The 21773-nt window shown below is 45.8% G+C and overlaps 1 protein-coding gene across 2 annotated transcripts; it reads left to right on the forward strand.

Annotated features, from left to right (window-relative positions):
* The first annotated feature begins 16161 nt into the window (after positions 1 to 16161).
* Positions 16162 to 21226, forward strand: SOCS2 (suppressor of cytokine signaling 2). 2 transcript variants are annotated; one of them, XM_028105462.2, is made up of 3 exons: positions 16162 to 16372; positions 17671 to 18028; positions 19735 to 21226. In XM_028105462.2, the coding sequence occupies exons 2-3, from the start codon at positions 17890 to 17892 to the stop codon at positions 20190 to 20192; spliced, it is 597 nt and encodes a 198-aa protein (XP_027961263.1). In that variant the 5' UTR covers positions 16162 to 16372; positions 17671 to 17889; the 3' UTR covers positions 20193 to 21226. The 2 variants fall into 2 exon arrangements, with proteins under 2 accessions (XP_027961263.1, XP_027961264.1); XM_028105463.2 differs by lacking the exon at positions 16162 to 16372 and having other exon boundaries at positions 17536 to 18028.
* Positions 21227 to 21773: the final 547 nt, after the last annotated feature.

The raw sequence follows: 21773 nt of genomic DNA on the forward strand, positions 1-21773 counted from the left end.
CCAAGAAGCTCCTGCCTGAAGATTCCAGAAAGACATAGGTGATTGTATTAGCCAGAGTTCTCTAGAGAAACAATACCAGTAGAAGATATATATATATACACACATACTAATATGATTATGGAGGCCGAGAAGTCTCACCCTCTGCTGTCTATAAGCTGGAGAACCAGGAAAGCCAGGGGTATAATTCAATCCAAGCCCAAAGGCCCAAGGAAGGGGGTTGGGCTACTTGATGGTTCTAAGTCCCAGGCTGAGTTGAGAATGAGGAGTGTGATGCCCGAGGGCAGGAGAAGATGAACATCCCAGCTGAGGCAGAGAACAAATTCTCCCTTCCTCTGCTTTTTTGTTCTATTCGGACCCTCAACAGATTAGACAGTGCCCACCCACATGGGGAGGAGGAGGGTGATCTTCACTCGGTCTACCCATATTAATCTCTTTGGGAAACACCCTCACAGACACACCAACACTGTTTTAGCCGGTATCTGGGTGTTTCTCTGCCCGGTCACGTGGACTGTGTAAGATCTACAATCACATTGATGCAATGGAAATGTGGTTAGGGCAGAATCGACGTGATGGGTATTTAAACGTAACACCTGGGAGTATCTGAGGGAGAACATCCGAAGGACTCCTGGAATGAAAAGTAAAGCCAAAAATGAAGTTTAAAATGAAGTCCTGGTTTAGGGGATGAGATTACCACCCTTTATAGAAAACTAAGACAAAAACAAAAACATAACCATTTATTGAGCACTTACTGTTTGTCAGGCGCTGTGACTTTTTGGCTCAAGCTTTGCAATTTATGAAGAAATAAATTGTATTGTATTATTTATAAATTGTATTATCACCTCACATGGGCCATCTTATTTATCTCCTGCAACATTCTTACGAGGGGGCATTATCCCTACTTTAGAAAAAAGGACACTGAGATTCAGAGAGTTAAGTAACTTGCTTATGAGCAAGCAATGAGTGGGGTTTGGACTCCAGGAGTTACTTATTCAGAGAAGGACAAATGAGTGGGGTTTGGACTCCAGGAGTTACTTATTCAGAGAAGGACAAATAGGAGATCCAATTCTCCCTGTCACCCTGTCCTGTTCCATCAGGAGCGAGTGGAAACGTGCCGCTTTCTTTCATCAAGACCATGTTACGACTTCCAGAAGCACAAGACACAAAAGACACTCCTGTGCAGAGTGAACAGCCCCATCCAGGGCACCCCTATTAGTCACAGTGCTGTGTCCTCACCTCAGTAGCTGTCCAGGAAAGTCACATAACATGCACACAAGAGAGAGCCCCTAGAAAAACGGGTGAGATGGGGTGTAGAATCATTTTAGGGGGAAGTGGGAGGGTTACCAGGTCACCAGTCAGCGCAGGGTGAGATAAATCAGTAAGGGGGATTCTAAGGTTGTGTCTAGAGTATGGCTCCTGGAAATAAAAATGAATAATACATAAAAATCTTCCTGGAGCTGTTCTGAGAAGCTGGAGCTCCTTCTTCAGGCCTTTGAGCAGCTTTGCTGGAGAGTGTTTTTACCACCGTGTCCCTGCACGTAAGCCTGGCATAGGTACCTGATGTTTGTGAGTTTGCCTGCCTGCCCTCTCTTCTCTGCCAGATAGGAGCTGCCAGCTCAAGTACAACCTCCTCACCTCAAATCAATTCTGCAAACATTTATGGAACATCTTTTCTCTGCTGGGCACCAGGCTAGGAACTAGGGAGCACACAATAAATAGCTGTTGTTGTTTATTAACACTCTTCTTAGAATGTTGACCTCAAGCAAGTTACCTGGCTCTCTATAGTTTAGTTTCCTAATCTGTGAAGTATGATAATAATAGCATTTATCTTGAATAATAGCCTCTACCTATAACTGTGAAGTTTAATTTGAGTTAATATATCAGGGATACCTAGCTGGCTTAGTCGGTGGAGCGTGCAACTCTTGATCTCAGGGTTGTGGGTTTGAGCCCCATGTTGGGTGTAGAGATGAGTTAAAAATAACATCTTTAAAAAAAATTTTTTAAAAATGAGTTAATACATCAGAACATTTAGGTACTTTATATATAACAGACATTCTTCTAATAAACATTAGCTCATGTTATTATTACTACTATTGCTGATATTACTACTACAGCTACCATAGTGAATAAGACAGATAAGATACGGTCTTTGAGTTATGGTATTTAAGGCTAGTGGGGAAAACAAGCAATTACAATGAGGTGGTGGGTGTTCATGTACCCAGAAGGAGAGATGCTGTGGGAACATTCAGGAGGGGCCCCCAGGCTTTGGTGGTTATTGAAGGTTTCCCAAGGGAAACAATGGCTTAGCTGAGACCTGAAGAATGAAGAGGCCAGTAAAAGTACAAACAAGAAAAGGCCCTAGCAATGGGAGAATGTAAGAGTGATATTTTTGTTTTTTTATTTTTATTTTTTAAAATTGAGATATAATTGACATATAACATTGTGTAAGCTTAGGGTATACCACATGTCGATTCGATACATTTATATATTGCAACATGATTGTCACTCTTGTCCTGTAATTTTATTTCTTTTTGTGGTTATAGCGTCGAGTAAGAGTGCTATTTTTAAATCTCTTTTTATGCTAAAGGTAAATCAGTATCTTTTCTTATCTGTAATTTCACTGACCCTGAACTATTCTCTTTCTTGAATCACTTGAATTAAGGTGGGGATGGCGGGGGGTGTGTGTGTCTAGACCTTTAAGTTGTTCCTCTCCAAGTTAGTTATTTTTTAGTTTTATCTTTTCAAGAGTCAGATTTATTGGGGAATAATTTACATAAAATAAAATTTACCCCTTTAGAGTGTATCGTTCAATGAGTTTTGTCAATTGTATATAGTCATGTAATTGCTGCCTTATTCAAGATGTAAAATCTTTCTACCAGCTCCAAAAGTGCCCTCACGCTCCCTCGCAGTCAATCTCCTCACCCACTCCCATTTCCTGGCAACATCTAATCTGTTTTCCAGAAAATCATGTAAATGGAATCCTATAATATATAGCATTTTGTGCCTGGCTTCTCATATTTAACGTATTGCTCTTGAGACTAATTCATATTGTTGCATGTGTCAGTAGTTTGCTCTTTTTAAATTTTTTTTTTTATTATTGCTGAGTATTATTCTATAGTCTGGATGTAGTCCCCGTTGCTGAACATTTGGGTTGTTTCCAGTCTTTAGCTATTATGACTAAGATTGTTATAAACATTCATGTACAGGCCTTTGTGTAGACATACGAAATCATTTCTCTTGCATAAATACCTGGGGGTGGTATTGCTGTTAAACATAATCAGTGTATGTTTGATTTTATAAGAAACCACTAAGCTATTTTAAAGTGGTTTTACCGTTTCCCATTCTCACCAGCAATCTGAGAGTTTCAGTTGCTTCATATGCCTGCCAATGTTTGGTAATGTCAATCTTTTAAATTTTAGACATTCTAGTGGGTGTGTAATGGTATTTTATCATGTTTTAATTTAGATTTCCCTAAATTCAAATTAGCATCTTTTAATGAACTAATTTGTCATTTATATATATTCTGTGATGAAAGTGCCTGTTTAAATATTTTGGCCACTTTTTAGTTGAATTTTTATATTTTTCTTATTGAGTTGTAAAGGTTCTTTATGAGTATTCTTGTATCTAGAATACCTGTTATCAGATATAGAAATTTCTGATAATTTTCCAAGTCTGTGGTTTTTAAGATTTTTCTTTTTTCTTTTTTTAAAGATCTTATTTATTTATTTATTTGAGAGAGCGAGCACATGCACGCAAGCAGGGGGAAGCAGAAGGAGAAGCAGACTCCTCACTGAGCCAGGAGCTGGATGTAGGACTTGATCCTAAGACCCTGGGATCATGACCTGAGCCGAAAGCAGATGCTTAACCGACTGAGACACCCAGGTGCCCTAAAATTTTTCTTAACATTATCTTTTTTGTTTTTTTAAAGATTTTATTTATTTATTTGAGAGAGAGAGGATGAGAGATAGAGAGCACGAGAGGGGGGAGGGTCAGAGGGAGAAGCAGACTCCGTGCTGAGCAGGGAGCCTGATGTGGGACTCGATCCCAGGACTCCAGGATCATGATCTGAGCCAAAGGCAGTCGCTTAACCAACTGAGCCACCCAGGCGCCCAACATTATCTTTTTTGTAACAGCTTTATTGAGATATATTCACATTATCTTTTGAAGAGCAGAAATTTTTCATTTTGATGAGTCCAATGTATCAATTTTTTCTTACCATTTGTGATGTTTGTGTCCTATCTAAGAAAACTTTGCCTGACCCAAGGTAACAAGATTTTCTCCTATGTTTCTCAGAAGTTTTATTGTTTTGTCTCCTACATTTAGGTCTATGATCCATTTAAAAAAATTTTTTTTAAAGATTTTATTTATTTATTTGAGACAGAATGAGAGAGAGAGCGCACATGAGAGGGGGGAGGGTCAGAGGGAGAAGCAGACTCCCCGCCGAGCAGGGAGCCCGATGCGGGACTCAATCCCAGGACTCCAGGATCAGGACCTGAGCCAAAGGCAGTCGCTTAACCAACTGAGCCACCCAGGCGCCCCATGATCCATTTAAAATTAATGTTTGTGTATGGTATGAAGTATGGTATGAAAATGTGTATACACATTTTCTTGGTGTATGGATGTCCAATTGTTTCAGCACCATTTGTTGAAAAACTATCCTTTCTTCATTGAATTACCTAGGCAGTCAAAATCAGTTGACTATATTTTGGTGGATCTATTTCTGGACTTTCCAGTCTGTTCCCCTGATCTGTATGTCCATCTTTAGATCAGTACTACTCTGTCTTGATTACTATAGCTTTAGAATAAATCTTCAAGGGGCTCCTGGGTGGCTCTGTCAGTTAAGCGTCTGCCTTTGGCTCAGGTCATGATCCCAGAATCCTGGGATTAAGCCCCACGTCGGGCTCCCTGCTCAGCAGAGAGCCTGCTTCTGACCATTCCTCTGCTGTTCCCCCTGCATGTGTACTCTCTCTCTCTTTCTCAAATAAATAAATAAAATCTTTAAAAAAGAAGAATAAATCTTCAAATCAGAGTGAATCTTCTACCTTTGTTATTCTTTTTCAAAAATGATTTCTAGGTCCTTTGCATTTCCAAATACATTTTAGAATCAGTTTGTTGATTTCTACAACACAACAAAAACACAAAAAAATTGTGTTGTATCTATAGATCAATTTAGGGAGAATGACATCTTCACAATATTGACCTTTCCCATCCATGAGCATGGTCTCTCTTTTCATTTGTTTAATTTTCCTTAATTTTTCTCAGCATTAAAATTTTTCTTTTTCATGTACGGGTCTTGCACATATTTGATTACTCTCTAAGTATTCCATGCTTTTAAACCTATCGTAGATGATATTTCTAACATTTCCAATAGTTTGTTGCTAGTAAATAGAAAAACAACTTATTTTTTATACTGACCTTATGTCCTGAAACCTAGCTAAACTCACATATTTATTGTAGTAACTATTTGTATTTCTGATTCCTTAGAATTTCCTACAGAGATGATTATGCTGTTTGCAATTGAAGACATTTTTACTTCTTCCTTTATAGTCTATATACTTTTATTTATTTTCTTGTCTTAATGCACAGGCTGGGATCTCCATCACAGTGGTGAAAAGAATTTGTCAAAATGGACATTCTTGCTTTGTTCCCAATCTTGGGGGAAAGCATTCAATCCTTTATCATTAAGAATGGTGTTAGCTGGAGGTTTTTTTGTAGATAAGGTTTGTCAGATTGAGGAAGTTTCCTTCTATTCCTAGTTTGCTGAAATTTTTTTTATGATGGATGGATGTTGAATTTTACAAATTTTTTTTATATATATTAAGATAATTATATGATTTTACTATTTTAGTCTGTTGAAATTGTGAATTATTGACTGATTTTGAATATTGAACCAACCTTGCCTTCCTGGAATATATCCACATGGGTCATTCATATATTATCTTCTTTATATATTCTGGATTCAATTTGCTAATGTTTTGTGAGTGTTCTTTTGAGAGATATTGGTCTATAGTTTTCTTTTCTGTCTTATCTATCTTTGGTATCTAGAAAGATGCTGGCCTCCTGGAAGGAACTGTGAAATGTTCCCACTTCTATTTTTTGGGAAAAGTTTATGAAGAATAGGTGTTATCTCTTCAGGGTTTGGTAAAATTTACCTGTGAAGCTTCTGAATCTGGAATCTATTTCTTAAATGGATATAGGGCTATCTAGATTATCCATTTCTTTTGAGAAGGATTTAGTGTTTTATTCTTCTGTAGCAGCCGTCTTTGTGTGAGACATTGTCATATTATAACTGTCTTCTGATTTCCCAGTTGCTATCAGTGAGATTTATTCATACCATCTTTATTTACTATACCATTGTTATTGTGCCATCTTTATTTTTGTCCACTAAATGGCTGTTATATTACAATATAACTGATCTGTTGGCAATGAGCATGGAGCAGGGGAAATTAGATGCTAGTGGCAAAACAGAAGGCATGGTAGACTTTGGGCTACAAATATTGTGTCACAAAAGACAAGGATTTGCCTGATGATGTTGTGAGACCAATCTGCCTCTTTTAAGTATTGGTTTTAAAAATGGGAGGGGGAAAAAAGGGAGAACTTGAAATAAAAATCTTTTCAGCAACACTGGAAAAGCCAAAGGGAAAAATGATAGGACTTACCAGCACAATGTTCACAGAGTTTTTCTAAATAGATTTTTTTTTATTTTGTACGAAATAAAACTTCACTTTTGGGTTTATTTTAGAATTGTTGGCATATACTGAAATGTAACAGTTTCTTGATTGGGAGTGTTTTAAAACAAAACAAAGGAAACTCACTTTTCCCCTCAACTCTTTATCACTTGCTTTGGTTCAAATATTGTAAATAACCTTTGAAAATATTACAGCCATATTTGTTGGAATAACACTTTCAGTGATTTGAATGACCTATTTAAAAAGTAACTTACCCTCCAAGCTACTTTCCCACTTAAAATGTTTTCTTTGTTCATATTAAACCCTATACTGTTTTCCTAAGGACGATTTGTTTACAAGTACAGAACAACCTACCTAATCTACTTTGGCTTTATTTATTCCCATGCAAAGTGGCATTTTTTTTTTTTACCACTGTCAAAGTATTACAAGAATAAAATCAGGTATAGGCCATAATATATTGGTGAAGAGAGATTTAAGTCATCATATACAGGCGAACTGAAGATATTGTATTGCTTTCCATTATGTCAGGGCATGACCGCCGTAGTGTAATGTGCTAGGTTAGCTTAAAAGGCCTGTATGTGTGGTCTGCTGGCCTTTCTATGTGGAGCGTATATGGAGGTTGTCCTGTGGCTCGTGGAGGTGCTGACTGTTTGTGTTATTCAGAGCTGCCTTTTGTAGCTCTGCCACATGCCTTAGGTTAAAGTTAGTTTCATCCATGACTGCCAATCTCCAGATTGGTTCACTGGGTGCTGGTGCTTCTCAGAATTCCATGACTAAGCCAGGAGCAGTGTTTGTTATTTACTAACAGGTATTTCTTCTGACTGCTCTGCTTACCACATCATCATTCCAGGCCTCGACCTTTGTGAACTTCTCTGGAAAATCAAACATACCTAAGCCACCCAGGCTTAGGTCTAATAACACCATCAATTGCTCTTTGGGAGGCCCTGGAACAGGGCTTGGAGGGTGACTTGAATGAGAAGGAAACCTAACTGCTCATCAAATCCAAATTTTTCATGAGAAAACAAGAATCCAGGGAAGTTAAGGGGCTTGATCAAGAAACACCCCTCCTGTGAAGCCTTTTGGGACTTCCCAAGGTGGTTTGGAGTGGTGCTTCCCAGCTGTTTGCAAAACCAGTCTGTGCATTTCTCCATGACTTTTAACCCTTCATTAGAATGAATTGTCAGTGGTGTCTCTCTCCCTAAACTGAGACCCCCTTAAGAGTGGGCTGAATTATATTTGTCTACAAGGCCTGGAACATTTAAGGCCTCATGAATGTTTCTTAAGCGGGTGAGTCCCTCACATGCTGTCTACTAAGTACCATAGTTGTGAGGTCAGGCTCTAGGAGATTAAGCAGATGTTCTAAAACAGCCAAGTTCCTCTTGGTAGCAGACCAGAGTCTGAAAGTTTAAACCATAATTTAGGGTGAGAAGCACATCTAGCTGGGGAAGATGAGAATTCAAGGCACCCAGGCCAGAAAGAAGGGAGTAAAAAAGCGTTTCAGTTTCCTTACTTGTAGAAGCACTCAATTCATTCACTCATTCAATAACTTTTTACTGGGTATCTATTAGGGGCCAGGAGCTTCTTTAGGCACTGGGAACACAGTAATGATTATATAGACAAAGTCCCTGCCTATGTTCCAAGAGGAGAGAGACATGAAACAAATGACAAATAAAAACCATTATCACATCAGGTAGTAGTAAGTGCTGAGATGAAAAATAAAGCGGGAGAAAGAAATGGTCACTGATAAGAAAGGGGAAGCCTCTCTGAGCAAAGACCGAACAAAGTGAGGGAGTGATTCCATGAGAATACTGTGGAAAGAACATTTCAGAGAGAACAAGTACAAAGGCCCTGAGTTAGGCTTTGTGTGTTTGAGAAACAAGGAGGCCAGAGGATTAGAACATCATGCAGGAGAAGAAAAGAGACAAAGAAAATTATTCTGCACTAGTGCAATAATGTCCTTTCTAACACCAAAGTCTTACAATTGACGATCCTCTGACTATATAGACCAATTGCAATAAAGAGAGTCCCGTACGATGCTGAAGGCAGACTTTTATCTCCGGAGCAGTACTTCAATGGAGGCTATCACCCTTAGCACAGGGTTCTCACCTGAGGTCACGAGGACCCTCGGGATTCATAGCTGGCCTTCAGATTCTCAATTGATCCCCCAAATCTGTGCTTCCAGGACATTTTCCACAGAGAAAGTCTTAGATGGAGCCCATATACAAATGCCTGGGCCATGGAGGAATATAGAAGAATGAAATAGGTCAGGTCTGAGAACTTGCACACCCTTGGCTCATTATACACAGAGGAGTATGTTTCACTTTCACAGAGAAATAAGGTTTCTCCTAATTTGTCTTGAAATATCCAGTCTTTTGGATCTTTCATTTCCCTGCTTCTGGTAGAGACTTAGGTCCAGAGAAATACTTCTTCACCATAAGAGAAACAACATTGCAAGGGTGATGACCAATGGCAAATGGTATTCAGTGTTGGGGAGACTGTAGGGGATGGTGAGGACTGAGGTGCACGGGAGGACTGTGGTGAGTGTGCCTTCCATGCAGGCAGGCACTGCCCTGCTTCAGCTGATCCCTGCCTTGAGGGAACGGGATCCGGTGTGGATAGAGTTCAGGGTTGGTTAAGAGAAAGCAGGAATCTGGATCACTTTGGGGGTGAAACCTCCAGAATTTAAAAAAAAAATTTTTTTTAAAGATTTATTTATCTGACAGAGAGAGAGACATTTATTTATTTATTTGACAGAGAGACACAGCGAGAGAGGGAACACAAGCCAGGGGGAGAGGGAGAGGGAGAAGCAGGCTTCCCGCGGAGCAGGGAGCCCGATGCGGGGCTCGATCCCAGGACCCTGGGATCACAACCTGAGCCGAAGGCAGACGCTTAACGACTGAACCACCCAGGTGCCCCAAATCTCCAGAATTTTAATTTGATTCATATTTTTAATGGTTTTTTAAATTATTATTATGTTATGTTAATCACCATACATTACATCATTAGTTTTTGATGTAGTGTTCCGTGATTCATTGTTTGCGTATAACACCCAGTGCTCCATGCAGAACGTGCCCTCCTTTAATACCCATCACCGTCGCTCCAGTGATTCATATTTTTTTTTTAAATCTTGGGGAGCACCTGGGTGGCTCAGTCATTGAGCGCCTGCCTTAGGCTTAGGTCATGATCTCAGGGTCCTGGGATCGAGCCCCGCCTTGGGCTCCCTGTTCAGTGGGAAGTCTGCTTCTCACTCTCCCACTCCCCCTGCTTGTGTTCCTTGCTCTCGCTATCTCTCTCTCTGTCAAATAAATAAATAAAATCTTTTAAAAAATTAATTAAAAAAATAAAGAATCTTGGCATACCAGCCATAACAGCCTGTGGGATCAAATATGGCCCGTAGGCAGGTGGTTTGTGAACTCTGGTCCATAGATTTTACCAGAATTTCTGAAAGATCTATGACTTTATATTAATAACTACTGTTCTAGAATATGATTCCTCTCAACTTCTGTGCATACAAAGACCAAGGGCATGGCCATCTCCCAAGTTCCTGGGTTCTAGAAGTCTAGGGGAAAGCCATCCGCCTGGCTTTTCCCTCCTGCAGTCCCTGACCCAGAGCACTGAAGCCAGCCAGGACACCAGGGAGTGTCCTCCATTATGGGGATGGAGCAAGCAGGACATTATAAAAGGGAATTGGTATTGTGAAGGACCAGAGGGGAAGTAAGAGATGCTCATCATACAGAAGACAGCTCTGTTCTTCATCTTCTCAATTCTCTGTTCCATTCCCTCCCATGGATTCCTCCCTATCCAACTCACCACACCCCACAAGAGCATTTTGGATTACAAGTTACAGAAACCCAAACCAAACGAGGTAGGGAAAAATTAACTCGTTGGCTCCGGTACCTGAGAAGTCCAAGGGTAGTGCAGCCTCAGGCATATGGGAGTCAAGTACTCGGGAACCTCTTCCTCTCACGCAAACCTGAGCCCTGCTTTCCTCTCTGTTGCTTTTCTTCTTTGATGGACTCCTACGTGGTAGGAAAGTTGGCTTATATGGTCATTACTGCTCATCATCTTGGAAGGGGAGGGATCAGTCCTCTTGCAGCACTTACATCAAATCCTGAAAAAAATAATCTTCTTGGGCTGTGATTCTGGAAAAACCCCATGTCCAGGGGAATAAGTTACTTCTATTGACTAACCTAGGTCACATGCTCTCCAGAGGAGTGGGTTCCAGAATCACGGAGATTCCTGGAGGCAGGGTATGTGTGATGGTGGTTGTGGTGGTGATGGTAACCTGGCAAAATTTAAAAGGAAGAGACGGTGACCAATTAAAAGTGGACCTTCTGCTCCCAGGCACTTCCAACACAAGAGCCAACGACCATCCTATAGCTCCCCCACCCCTAAAACAAAAACTAAAGAACTCTCTGCAGCTAGGCAAAAGCTCAGTGTGGAGCACTTGTCAGTTCTGGTGCTAGAGCATCTGTCTTGCAAATCAAGAACATCCAGTTTGACTTTGGCACACAGAGATTTTCAGGCCTTGGCAATTGCTCAATGCGGGCAACAGAAGAAACTCTCCAGCTTTGTGAAAATCACTCTCCTTTCCCTCTTCAAGTAGAGTGACAGTTCCCCACTGCAGCCAGGCACCTGCCCCACTGAACAGAACAGAGATGAGATAGAGATTTAGAGAAATATAGAGATACGAGATATAGATGATCGCATTTCGTTCTCACCACGGCCCTATGAGGTAAGTTCCAGTATTATCTCTGTAAAAGGCTAACTAATTTGCCAAAGTTAAGTCATGTAGCAAATGGTAGCAGAGTGAGGACCCTGCCGGGCAGTTTAACTTTAAAGCCACACTGCTTAAACACCACCCGCCCTTCTGTTCACTCCTTCAGCAGTCCTGTGGAATGGCTGCTACGTGACGGCGACTATTCGAGGTGCTGAGCCATAGCTGGGAACAACGCAAATCCAAATACATGTCCTCATGAAGCTTACATTCTAATGAAGGAGAAAGACAGGAAATAAAATATGAACTAGGTTAGATAGTGATCAGCATTAAGGAGAAAACTGGAGCAGAGAGAAATGTGTGTGGGGGTGGGTCGATTCTGAATAGGGTGGTCGGGCACGGTCTCACTAAGAAGGTGGCCCTGAATAAAGGTCTGAGGAAGTGAGGGAGGAAGCCATGCAGTTATCTGAAGGAAGAGCATGGTGGGTCAAGGAGACAGCATAGAAGGTTCTGAGGAAGGAGCAAGGACAGTCGGTCTTGGAAACAAGTCCAATGTGTCTTAGGCAGTGATCAAGGAACAGAGCAGGAGGGATCAGGGAGGTAAATAGAACCAGATCTTGTAGGATGTTGTGAGTGGCTACTTGGATTTTGTCATTCACTCTGGTGTGATGCAGCCATTTGGATTGGAGCAGAGGAGGGACATGCCATTGCTTGGTTTAAAAAGGATCATTCTTTTCTTTTTTAATTAACATGTATTATTTGTTTCAGGGGTACAGGTCTGTGATTCATCAGTCTTACACAATACACAGCACTCACCATAGCACATACCCTCCCCAATGTCCATCACCAGCCACCCCATCCCTCCCACCCCCTCCCCTCCAGCAACCCTCAGTTTGTTTCCTGAGATTAAGAGTCTCTTATGGTTTGTCTCCATCTCTGGTTTTGTCTTGTTTCATTTTCTCCTCCCTTCCCCTATGATCCTCTGCCTTGTTTCTTAAATTCCTAGTATCAGTGAGATATGATAATTGTCTTTCTCTAATTGACTTATTTCGCTTAGCATAATACCCTCTAGTTCCATCCACATCATCGCAAATGGTAAGATTTCATTTTTTTAAAATTTGACAAAGAGATCACAAGTAGGCAAAGAGGCAGGGAGAGGGAGAAGCAGGCTCCCCACTGATAGGGAGCCCGATGTTGGGCTCGTTCCCAGGACCCTGAGATCATGACCTGACCCGAAGGCAGACGCTTGACCAACTGAGCCACCCTGGTGCCCCAAGATTTCATCTTTTTTGATGGCTGCATAATATTCCATTGTATATATATACCACATGTTCTTTATCCATTCATCTGTCGATGGACATCTGGGCTCTTTCCATCATTTGGCAATTGTGGACATTGCTGCTATAAACATCGGGGTGCATGTGCCCCTTCAGATCACTACCTTTGTATCTTTGGGGTAAACACCCGGTCCTGCAATTGCTGGGTCATAGGATAGATCTATTTTCAACTTTTTGAGGAACCTCCATACTGTTTTCCAGAGTGGCTGCAACAGCTTGCATTCCCACCAACAGTGTTAAGAGGGTTCTCCTTTCTCCATATCCTCACCAACATCTGTCATTTTAAACAGGATCCTTCTCACTGCTCTGTCAGGAAGAGTCTGTCAGAGGGACAAGGGTGGCAGCAAGAGGCTGCAGCAGTCAGCCAGGCCAAGACTGGTAAGCCAGGCTTGGGCTGGTATATGCTGGAAATGTGTCAAGAGCTTCAATTCTGAGTTCTTTGTGAAATCAGAGTCAAAGGATTGGCCAAAATGTGGGATGTGGGGTATGTGAAAAAGAGCAGTCAAGGATGACTTTAAGGCTTTTAACCAGAGCAACTGAAGACTAGAAATGACATTTTTCAGAGATGGGGGAAAATGGAGGAATTGCTTTTGTTTTTGTCTTAAAGGGGGTTGTTTTAAGAAATTATCGGGTCTCGGTTTGGGACGTGTTAAACTGGGGATGTCTATTAGACATCTGAAAGGCAATGCTGAGTGGCAGGTCTGGGAGTTCAGGAGAGAGATCCATCTGGACTGGGGTCATAAGCTCTACAAACTACACTCTACTCCCTTCGAGTCACTGAAGACACTGATCCACATGCAGTTTTGGAAAATGAGAACTGTATCCAAAATACTGGAAAAAGGGGCACCTGGGTGGCTCTGTGGGTTGTGTCTGCCTTCAGCTCAGGTCATGATCCCGGGGTTCTGGGATCGAGTCCCATATCTGGCTCCCTGCTCAACGGGGAGCCTGCTTCTCTCTCTCTCCGACTCCCCCCTGCTAAATAAATAAATAAAATCTTTTAAAAAATATACTGGAAAAGCATTAGGAAAGTCAAATTTAAAAATTCACCCATATCCTGCCACCCTAAAAACAGCTGCTTTCATTTCTCCACATTTCCTTCTGTTTTTGCCTACAGGCATACATAATTTTGTTGTAATCATAACATAGATACAATTTCATATTCTACCTTTTTTCACTTAACATGATCCCATAAATATTTTCCTAAGAGGCTCCCATATGTGTTTCTTGGGGATTTAAAAGGCCAACAAAATGCTGGGTATCACTGGGAAACATTTCAGAAACAAAAGTCGGAATCTTACTTTGCTACAAAGTTTGGTGCCCCTACAGCTGACATTGTGCTCACTGTAATTTTTGTGGACAGTGATTGTCTGTAGAGGTGACTTTGAGCCCGGACTTGAATGATGAGAGCTGGCCACATACCCAGTCTGGGGAAGGGCAACCCAGGAAGAGGGAACAGTGTGTGCGAGAAAGAGGGAATGGCAGGTGTTAGGAGGCAACAGGAAAGCACATGATAAGGAGGGTTGCTGGCATATTCAACTGACAAAATCTTTTTATTTAAACTACCCAGAACAGTGGGTACACCCTTCATCTGGGATTCTTTAGAAAGGAACAGAAGCCATATGGAATAATTTAGAACATAGTGAACCCTAGTATGACTAGTAGTTCTTAAAGGTTCTGGGCCTCAGACTATACACAAACTCTGCATGGAATCTGATTTGTTCATTCATCCCAGTCCCTGAGCCAGGACTGGAGTCTGGTCCCTTAATTTTATAGAAAAGGCCGAGGGTCCAAAGACAAGTTAAATGACTTGGGCAAAATTATTCAGCTACTTTATAGGGAGTTTTAACCAGGGTTGAATTAGCTCTGCCCTCCACATGGAAGACTTTAAAAAACAAAACATGATTCCATGCACACGACTCTATCGTTGGCAAAGCCCTTTGTTAGCTGGGAAATGCCCCCTCACTTCTTGGCTCACCTGCCTATCATTTGCAGAGTTATTTACTCAAAAGCTGGAAAATTGTTGAGAAAACCATTCCTCCCTGACTCCTGGCATGGAAGGCAGGAAGCTGGTTTACGTTTCCTCCTAGGGCCAGCAGGGGGGGCACCAGGCAAGGTTTGTGAGCCGCGCCTCCCCCACGCCTCCTCCCCCTTCCGCGCCCAATTTCCCCTTAGCCCCTGCTTCAACTGAAAGTGGCCATTGACCTTTCAAGCTTTTGACAAGTGATGCAATAGAATAGTATTTCAAAGAAAAATGGTTATCGAAATTTTGGATCCGGTTTTCCCGTGAGTGTTAATGGTTTTCAAAAAAAGTAGGTCACATTTAAAGTAGGTCACATTTTGGAGACGGGCATGCAGGCAAGGAGCTGAGTTCCAACTGAGGCCAGGTGGCCTCCAACCGGGTGGGAGGAGGTGAGGGTCTCCGCGCAGGGAAGTGACGGGATCTTTCCGAATTCCCAGTCCCTGGGCGCCAGGTCTGCGGGAAATCGCCGAGACAAGAGCTCTCGGGACTGCAGGCACCGAGGCCGGCCGCCCAGCACCACCGGGGCGCGCAGGTAAGGGCGCCCCCCTCAGCAGTCAGTGCAGGTGAGCCGGGCTGCCCGCCGGAAGGAGACGATGGAGCGGAGTGGGGGAGCAGGAGGAGGAGAGGAGGAGCCCGGCGGGGCCGGTGCGGGAGACGGCGAGCTGGAGCGCCTGGGGGAGGAGACTGAGAGCCGCTAGCGCTGCTTAAGGAGGCGCCGCTCTGCACCCGCGGGCTGCCTTCTAGGACCTGGGCGAGGGCACCGCCTCCGGCCCGCTCCCCTCGGCCCTCATCTCCGGCTGTCGGTCGGGACCGCGGGCGCCTGGAAAGGGGCCTCTCCCACTCCGTTACTGTGCTGTAAAGCGAGAGGGGCCGTTGTCGGCCCCCCCCCGTCCCTCCCACACCCCGCTCACAAAATGTGCAGCCGGGAGGGTCGCGTCGAGAAGGCGCGGAGAGGGTGGGAGAGACAGAGCCCCGCGGCTGACCGTGGAAGTCTCAGTCCTCAGACCCCCGCGCACGGCGGGCACGGCGGGCACGGCGGGCACGGCGGGGGGCAGGCTCCGGCCGGCGCAGCGGGGACGGCGGTGGCAGGGGCGCTTCTCCTGCGCGCCTCCGAGCCCTCGGAGCGGCCGAGTCGGAGGCGGACGGACTCCCAGGCAGCCCGGCCGCCCAGCCCCGCACCGAGTGCTCTGAGCCCGCCTCCCCTGAAGCCTGCGCATTAGCGCCGGAGCCTCTTTAAAGCAGAAGCGGGGGCCGCGGTCACGTGAGGTGGATTCCTGGAAAGTTCCTGGAAAGCGGCCTCCGCAGCAGCCGGGCGGGGCGCAAGGGGAGCGCGGACAGGGGAGGGAGGCGGGGGTGAGGGAGGCGCGCGGGGCTGGGAAGTCGCGCGCACACCCGGCTCCGGGGACAGACGTTTAACTCTTGCCATGTCTCGCCGCCGCCACCGCGGCTCGCGGGCCTTGGGCTTCCCTTGAAGCATGAGCCTCCTAGCCCGCCGCTACCGGCGCTGCGCTGGCCGCGGACAGTGCGCCCCGGGGCCCCGCGCGCACAACCTCAGGATCCCCTGCGCCCGCAGCCGGGGCGCCGGAGGAGCTCGGCCGGGCGTTGGCGGCAGGTACTGGTCCGAGGAGCCCGAAGGCTCTTCCCCAAGGGGGGTCGCCGGGGAGGGCACCGGGGCGCGGCCACGAGCGCGGGGCGGCCTTGGCTTCCGCAGTTCAGAACCGCCGGAGACAGAGTCGGAGCCGCGGCTCTGTCCCGCAGCCGGGCGCTGCAGCCTGCTTTCTTCGGCTCCTTCTAGACGTCGGGAAGTCTCCGCGGAGTTTTCTCCCCCGCCCCAAACTGCCATCCAAATTAATAATCCTCCTAATAACCTGATCTGCCGCTCCTCCCCACCCGCCTGCCTCCCGCCCTAGCAGCTCCTTCCTCCTCCCTCTCTTCTTCCCACCTCCTTGGTCGCAGCCAGAGGAAAAGCCAGCAGCTGGCCAGGGTGGGGGATTTCGGAGCCCGGGGGTTCTAGGCGATGGTCCCCGGCGCTTTTGTTTGCCCTCTGCGCAAGAATTCTGGCTGCCGCAGAGCGCATCCCCAGGCATCTCGTTCCCAAATTAAAAGTCAACAGGGGAAACTCGGGCAGACACCCCTCCTCTCCCGGGCCCCTCCCGGTTCCCCCGCCCCATGTCCACTGGGGAGGCTGCCTGGTGTGGAAGCGGCGGCCGAGGCCGAGGTAAGGGCTCCGCGATCGTTGTCTTACACGTCCAGCGGCGCTTGCTGCCGCCTGTTCTGCCCCGGCCGGGGTTTCAGCCCCGAGCCCCCGCGAGGGCTGCGCGCTTGGGCCGATTCCTCGATAGCGCCCGCGGCGGCTGCCGCCACTGCGCGCGGCGGGGCCCCCCACCTCTGCCCCACGCGGGCGCTGGGAAACGGGCGGAGGGGAGGGTGCGGCAGCTTCTGCACCTTGGCGCCCCGGGCTGGCGACTCAGGGTGCTTCGTCCCGGAGCCCCCGGGCTGTGGCGAGTGAGACACAGGAGTGCCAATTTGGGGATCTCTCCTATTCTTTCCGATTTTTCTGCTTGTCCTTGACTAGGGCCTATTTGCCACCCTACCCGCAGGTGACTTTGCTCTGCTAGTCTGCGGTTTCAGCCAGTAGCCCTGGGCGGGAAGACACCCTGTTCCCCACCCTCATCCTGTCCCTCCCCACCCCCTCCCCCCTCGGCAACTCTTGCGTCTTGGAGCCCTGCTCTCTCTTTATCCTCTCTCTACAGCTGGGCCGGGGCAGTCACTGGATGCTTGGGGTTAAATGGTGCAGGAGCATAGACGCGGAGGAGTCCCCAGGATTTTCCGCGTCTCTGTCTCCCCACCCACACCCCAGCCTCGGGGGTCCAGCTTGGACTGACCCAAACCCATACTTTCTTTTTGCAGGCAAACTGTGGGTGACCGCGCCTGCAGGGGACTTTGCCATTCGTCCACTGGAACCTGGGGAGGAAGAACCAGAAGCACCCCATCCCCTCCCTCTCCACCATTTCGGATACCCCGCAGGGACTCGTTTTTGGTTTCGCACTGACTTCCAAGAAGGACGCGTGCCCCGCTCTGACCCCATCGCGGGTGGCCACCTGTCTTTGCCGCGGTGACCCCTCTCCCATGACCCTGCGGTGCCTCGAGCCCTCCGGGAATGGCGCGGAAGGGACGCAGAGCCAATGGGGGACCGCGGGGTCCGCGGAGGAGTCGTCCCCGGAGGCGGCGCATTTGGCGAAGGCCCTACGGGAGCTCAGTCAAACAGGTAAGGAGCTGATCCGCCGCGACGCGGGCGACAGGGGTAGCTTCCCCAAAGACGCGCTTGCAGGCTTTGCTGGCGGGGAGCGCGGCTAGGAAACGGGGCCGCGGTGGGGAGCAGAGAATGGGATGGAACTAGGGCCCCTCGGTTCCCGTTCCGCCTCGGGGCGGGGGACCGCGGAGAGGATGCCCGCACGGCCCTGGGTCCTTGGGAATGCGAAAGAAAAGTGGTTCTCGAGGGACTCTGAGGCCTAGGGGAGGGCAGAACGCGAGAAGGGCTTCTTGAAAATAGCCTAGTAGGGCGCTGGAACCTTTGTTTGCCGCGGCCGCTCGGGAGTTGGTACACGGGCTTGAACCCTGGCGGGAGAAAGTGCCAGGCACCTCCCTTTCCGCGGGGAACCCGCGCGGCGAGTGGGCGCTGCGCTGCCCGCGGCTCCAGCTGCATCCGGCTCCCGAGCAGAGCAGCCGCGGCAGCCCGGGATCTTGGCGGCCAAGTTCCAAGCACCGACAGATTAGGGCGCAGGCGGCTGCCGCGGAGCCGAGCGGAAAGCGGCCGGCGGAGCCCCCGCAGAACGCGGCCTTCAGGGGCTGCGCGCCCAGGGTGTTGCTGGTTTCGAGGGCAGTCCTGCGCTTTGCGTGGCCCGCTGTCGTCTTTCGGCGTCTGAAAGAACAGATGGGGGGCGGGGAACAATCTGGCAAACTACGCAAGCTTTCAAAATCTGGATCCTAAAAGCTTACGTTTGGGGCTAAGTTGAAGTTTTGGTGGAACAAGGGAGAGGGAAGAGTCACTCGCAGTTCCGGTCTTTGAGTGCCGACCACCAGCTCTCCCTCAGCGGGGCAGGCCGGCAGATTGCAGGTATCGGAGCTGTTTTTTTGGGGGGTGGGGGTGGGGGAAGAGAGCAAATTGTCAGACTTCTTAAGCAGAAGGTCTCGAAGTCATTGCTGAAAACGGGATGGACGCAGGCCGATCAAATCGAGAATGCTGGGGAGACCGACGGTTGTGATCGGATTTGGATTAGGGCAAAGTCCGAAGGAGTTGCAGATTGTAAACTTGAAGTGCTAATTATCAGTTGGGGTTTCCCTCATTTCTCAATGACTGATACGGTAGTTGTAATCAAAGCAACAAACAGAAGCTGTTAGACTGGGTCTGCACTTTGAGAAGACGTAAATAGCAGTGCTTTCCAAGGGCTTTGAACACAGATGCAGCCCTGAACAGATTTGGGGAGGGGGAGGGTGGATACCAACCTTCCCAAAAGTTCTTTTCGGTTTTTACCCTGTTGGAATTACTGGAGTTGGGCTTTCCACTTTTCTAAGGGCATGACTTTTATTTCTAACTTCTGATTTATCTCTAAGTTGCTTTGATTTCACTTGAATAGTGCGAGAAGCATCATGCTTTGTCAGCCAGTGTGTCATACTGCAAATACTCTTTTGTTTCATTAGGAGAAAAATCTTTGGATAATTTAAGGAACAGCTACAGAAAGCCATTTTTTAAAGCCAAAAGCTGACTCTTAGTTTGGGTTCATAAAGTATAATGGACCCACAGTTTCATTAAATTTCTACCGAAATTATTTGTGGTAGTCTCTGGTAAACATTCACTCACACATTTCTACTTAGAGCTAGAAAAACTGTTGCCAGGTATTTGTCCTATTTTAAAAATTCCTTATAATAACTATTTTACCCTCTTTTCTTTTTCTTTTTGAACAAAAACCCCAGGTTGGTACTGGGGAAGTATGACTGTTAATGAAGCCAAAGAAAAATTAAAAGAGGCACCAGAAGGAACTTTCTTGATTAGAGATAGCTCGCATTCAGACTACCTACTAACAATATCTGTTAAGACATCAGCTGGACCAACTAATCTGCGAATCGAATACCAAGATGGGAAATTCAGATTGGACTCTATCATATGTGTCAAGTCCAAGCTTAAACAATTTGACAGTGTGGTTCATCTGATCGACTACTATGTTCAGATGTGCAAGGATAAGCGGACGGGCCCAGAAGCCCCCCGGAACGGCACCGTTCACCTTTACCTGACCAAACCGCTCTACACATCAGCGCCACCTCTGCAGCATCTCTGTAGACTCACCATTAACAAATGTACCGGTACCATCTGGGGACTGCCTTTACCAACAAGACTAAAAGATTACTTGGAAGAATATAAATTCCAGGTATAAGTGTTTCTCTTTTTCTAACCATGCCTCGTATAGAGTCTCTCCGAATGCAGCTATGTCAAAGAGAACCAAAACTTGAGTGACTGCTCTGGATAACTACTCGGGATTCTAAAAACAGCTGAAGTCAATCTAATTTAAACCTGTGCCGAGGTAGCTAGCTATTTAAAGTTCCCCCAAATATTTTCACCTGAGAGTGATGCTTACCTTCCTAAGGCTGACCAAGACCCGTTAATCCTAAATTAAAAACCAAATGTCCCAAGGAAAGGCTGAAAGGAACATTTTATCAGAATGCCTTTGCCTTTCTGAGGTTCCTCCTTATTAGGTCAAAGGTCCACGCCCCGGTAGTAGGGGGAGAACCGGATGCAGGAGTACAGAAGGAGTGGAGGAACCCAACTGACAGCGGGCTTAGCTTCAATTTTAGATGCCTGGCGGTCAGAGTCCCCTCTAGGCCATTTTCTCTTTTTGCATTCTTGATGTACCTAGGAGTTTTGTTAAACAGATAAGCTTGTGAGTATTTATCCTTCATTTATGCAATTAACCAAATCAACCAAAAAGGTGACCATGAAATCCTGTATATGACTTTTTACTACACGTATGAACTCTCTCATGTGAATGAGTACTGTAGTAATCCATTTTAAGGGAGCCTTATCTCAGAACTATTTCAAACTGGTGCACACGGAAAAGACTTTGTCTTTTCCTTTAAGGCTAAAGACAAGAATGTCATGCTCTACAGGTGCAACTCAATCCCTGTTAATAAAACCATGTAGATACAGACATTTGATCCTTTCAAGTAGCTGTGTCCCAACCTGTTGCCATTGACTTTTTGGAAATGGCTGTAGAAATTAACAAGTTGTCCTTAAATTGTCTAACCATGGACATCAGCAGTTGTCTCCCTTCTACCATGTAGAATACTTTGACTTAATTCTCTTCCAGATATAGGGGGATACCTGCCTGTTTTTTCAAAGTGTTTATTTACTGCTGTTACTATTTGACTAGAATGTATTAAATAAAAAAAACTTGACTTTTACAAGTTGCACTTATTACTTTGAATTGTAGAGAACGGACACATTCATGGTAATAGACAGTTGCCATAAAAACTCATGTCACGTGAAATCAGCCAAATATTCAGCAAGTGGTAGAACATGACTTACCCTTCTCTAAAGTTATGGGCCACATTAGCCCTTTGCGTTTTGGAAAGCATGGTTTCGACAGGACAAGTATTGTCCAGTGGCCTGGTCTTTTACACATTGAATAGGCATCACACTAATGCCCTGGGTGCTTCCAAAAACATGGTTTAGAAACTTACAAAGATTGTACACATCCTGGTCTTTTGTGGGTTGAGTAGGCATAATTCAAAATAAAAATTAAAAGTTTTATGGCTATTTATTTTTTGTCACACAGTCTCATGACTGTTGCGGATGAACATCTTTAAATTTTACAGTCCAGACAGTATTCATTTTGCAGCCTTAAAAAATACCTTGTGTAGTTACATACTCTGGTGTGTCATTGGGAAAGTGAACATTGTAGATCATGTGTGTGCCCCAAAGTGAATTAGAAAACTTAGTTATAAATTATAGTAAAATC

This window comes from Eumetopias jubatus, unplaced genomic scaffold, assembly GCF_037043125.1.
Source record: "Eumetopias jubatus isolate StellerSeaLion01/CBP00866 unplaced genomic scaffold, mEumJub1_p1.0 scaffold_8, whole genome shotgun sequence".
NCBI lineage: Eukaryota > Metazoa > Chordata > Mammalia > Carnivora > Otariidae > Eumetopias > Eumetopias jubatus.

Coding starts and splice junctions, on each gene's coding strand:
- SOCS2 (XM_028105462.2), top strand. CDS start 17,890: ATGACCCTGCGGTGCCTCGAGCCCTCCGGGAATGGCGCGGAAGGGACG. Junction 18,029..19,734: donor ACGGGAGCTCAGTCAAACAG/GTAAGGAGCTGA, acceptor CAAAAACCCCAG/GTTGGTACTGGGGAAGTATG.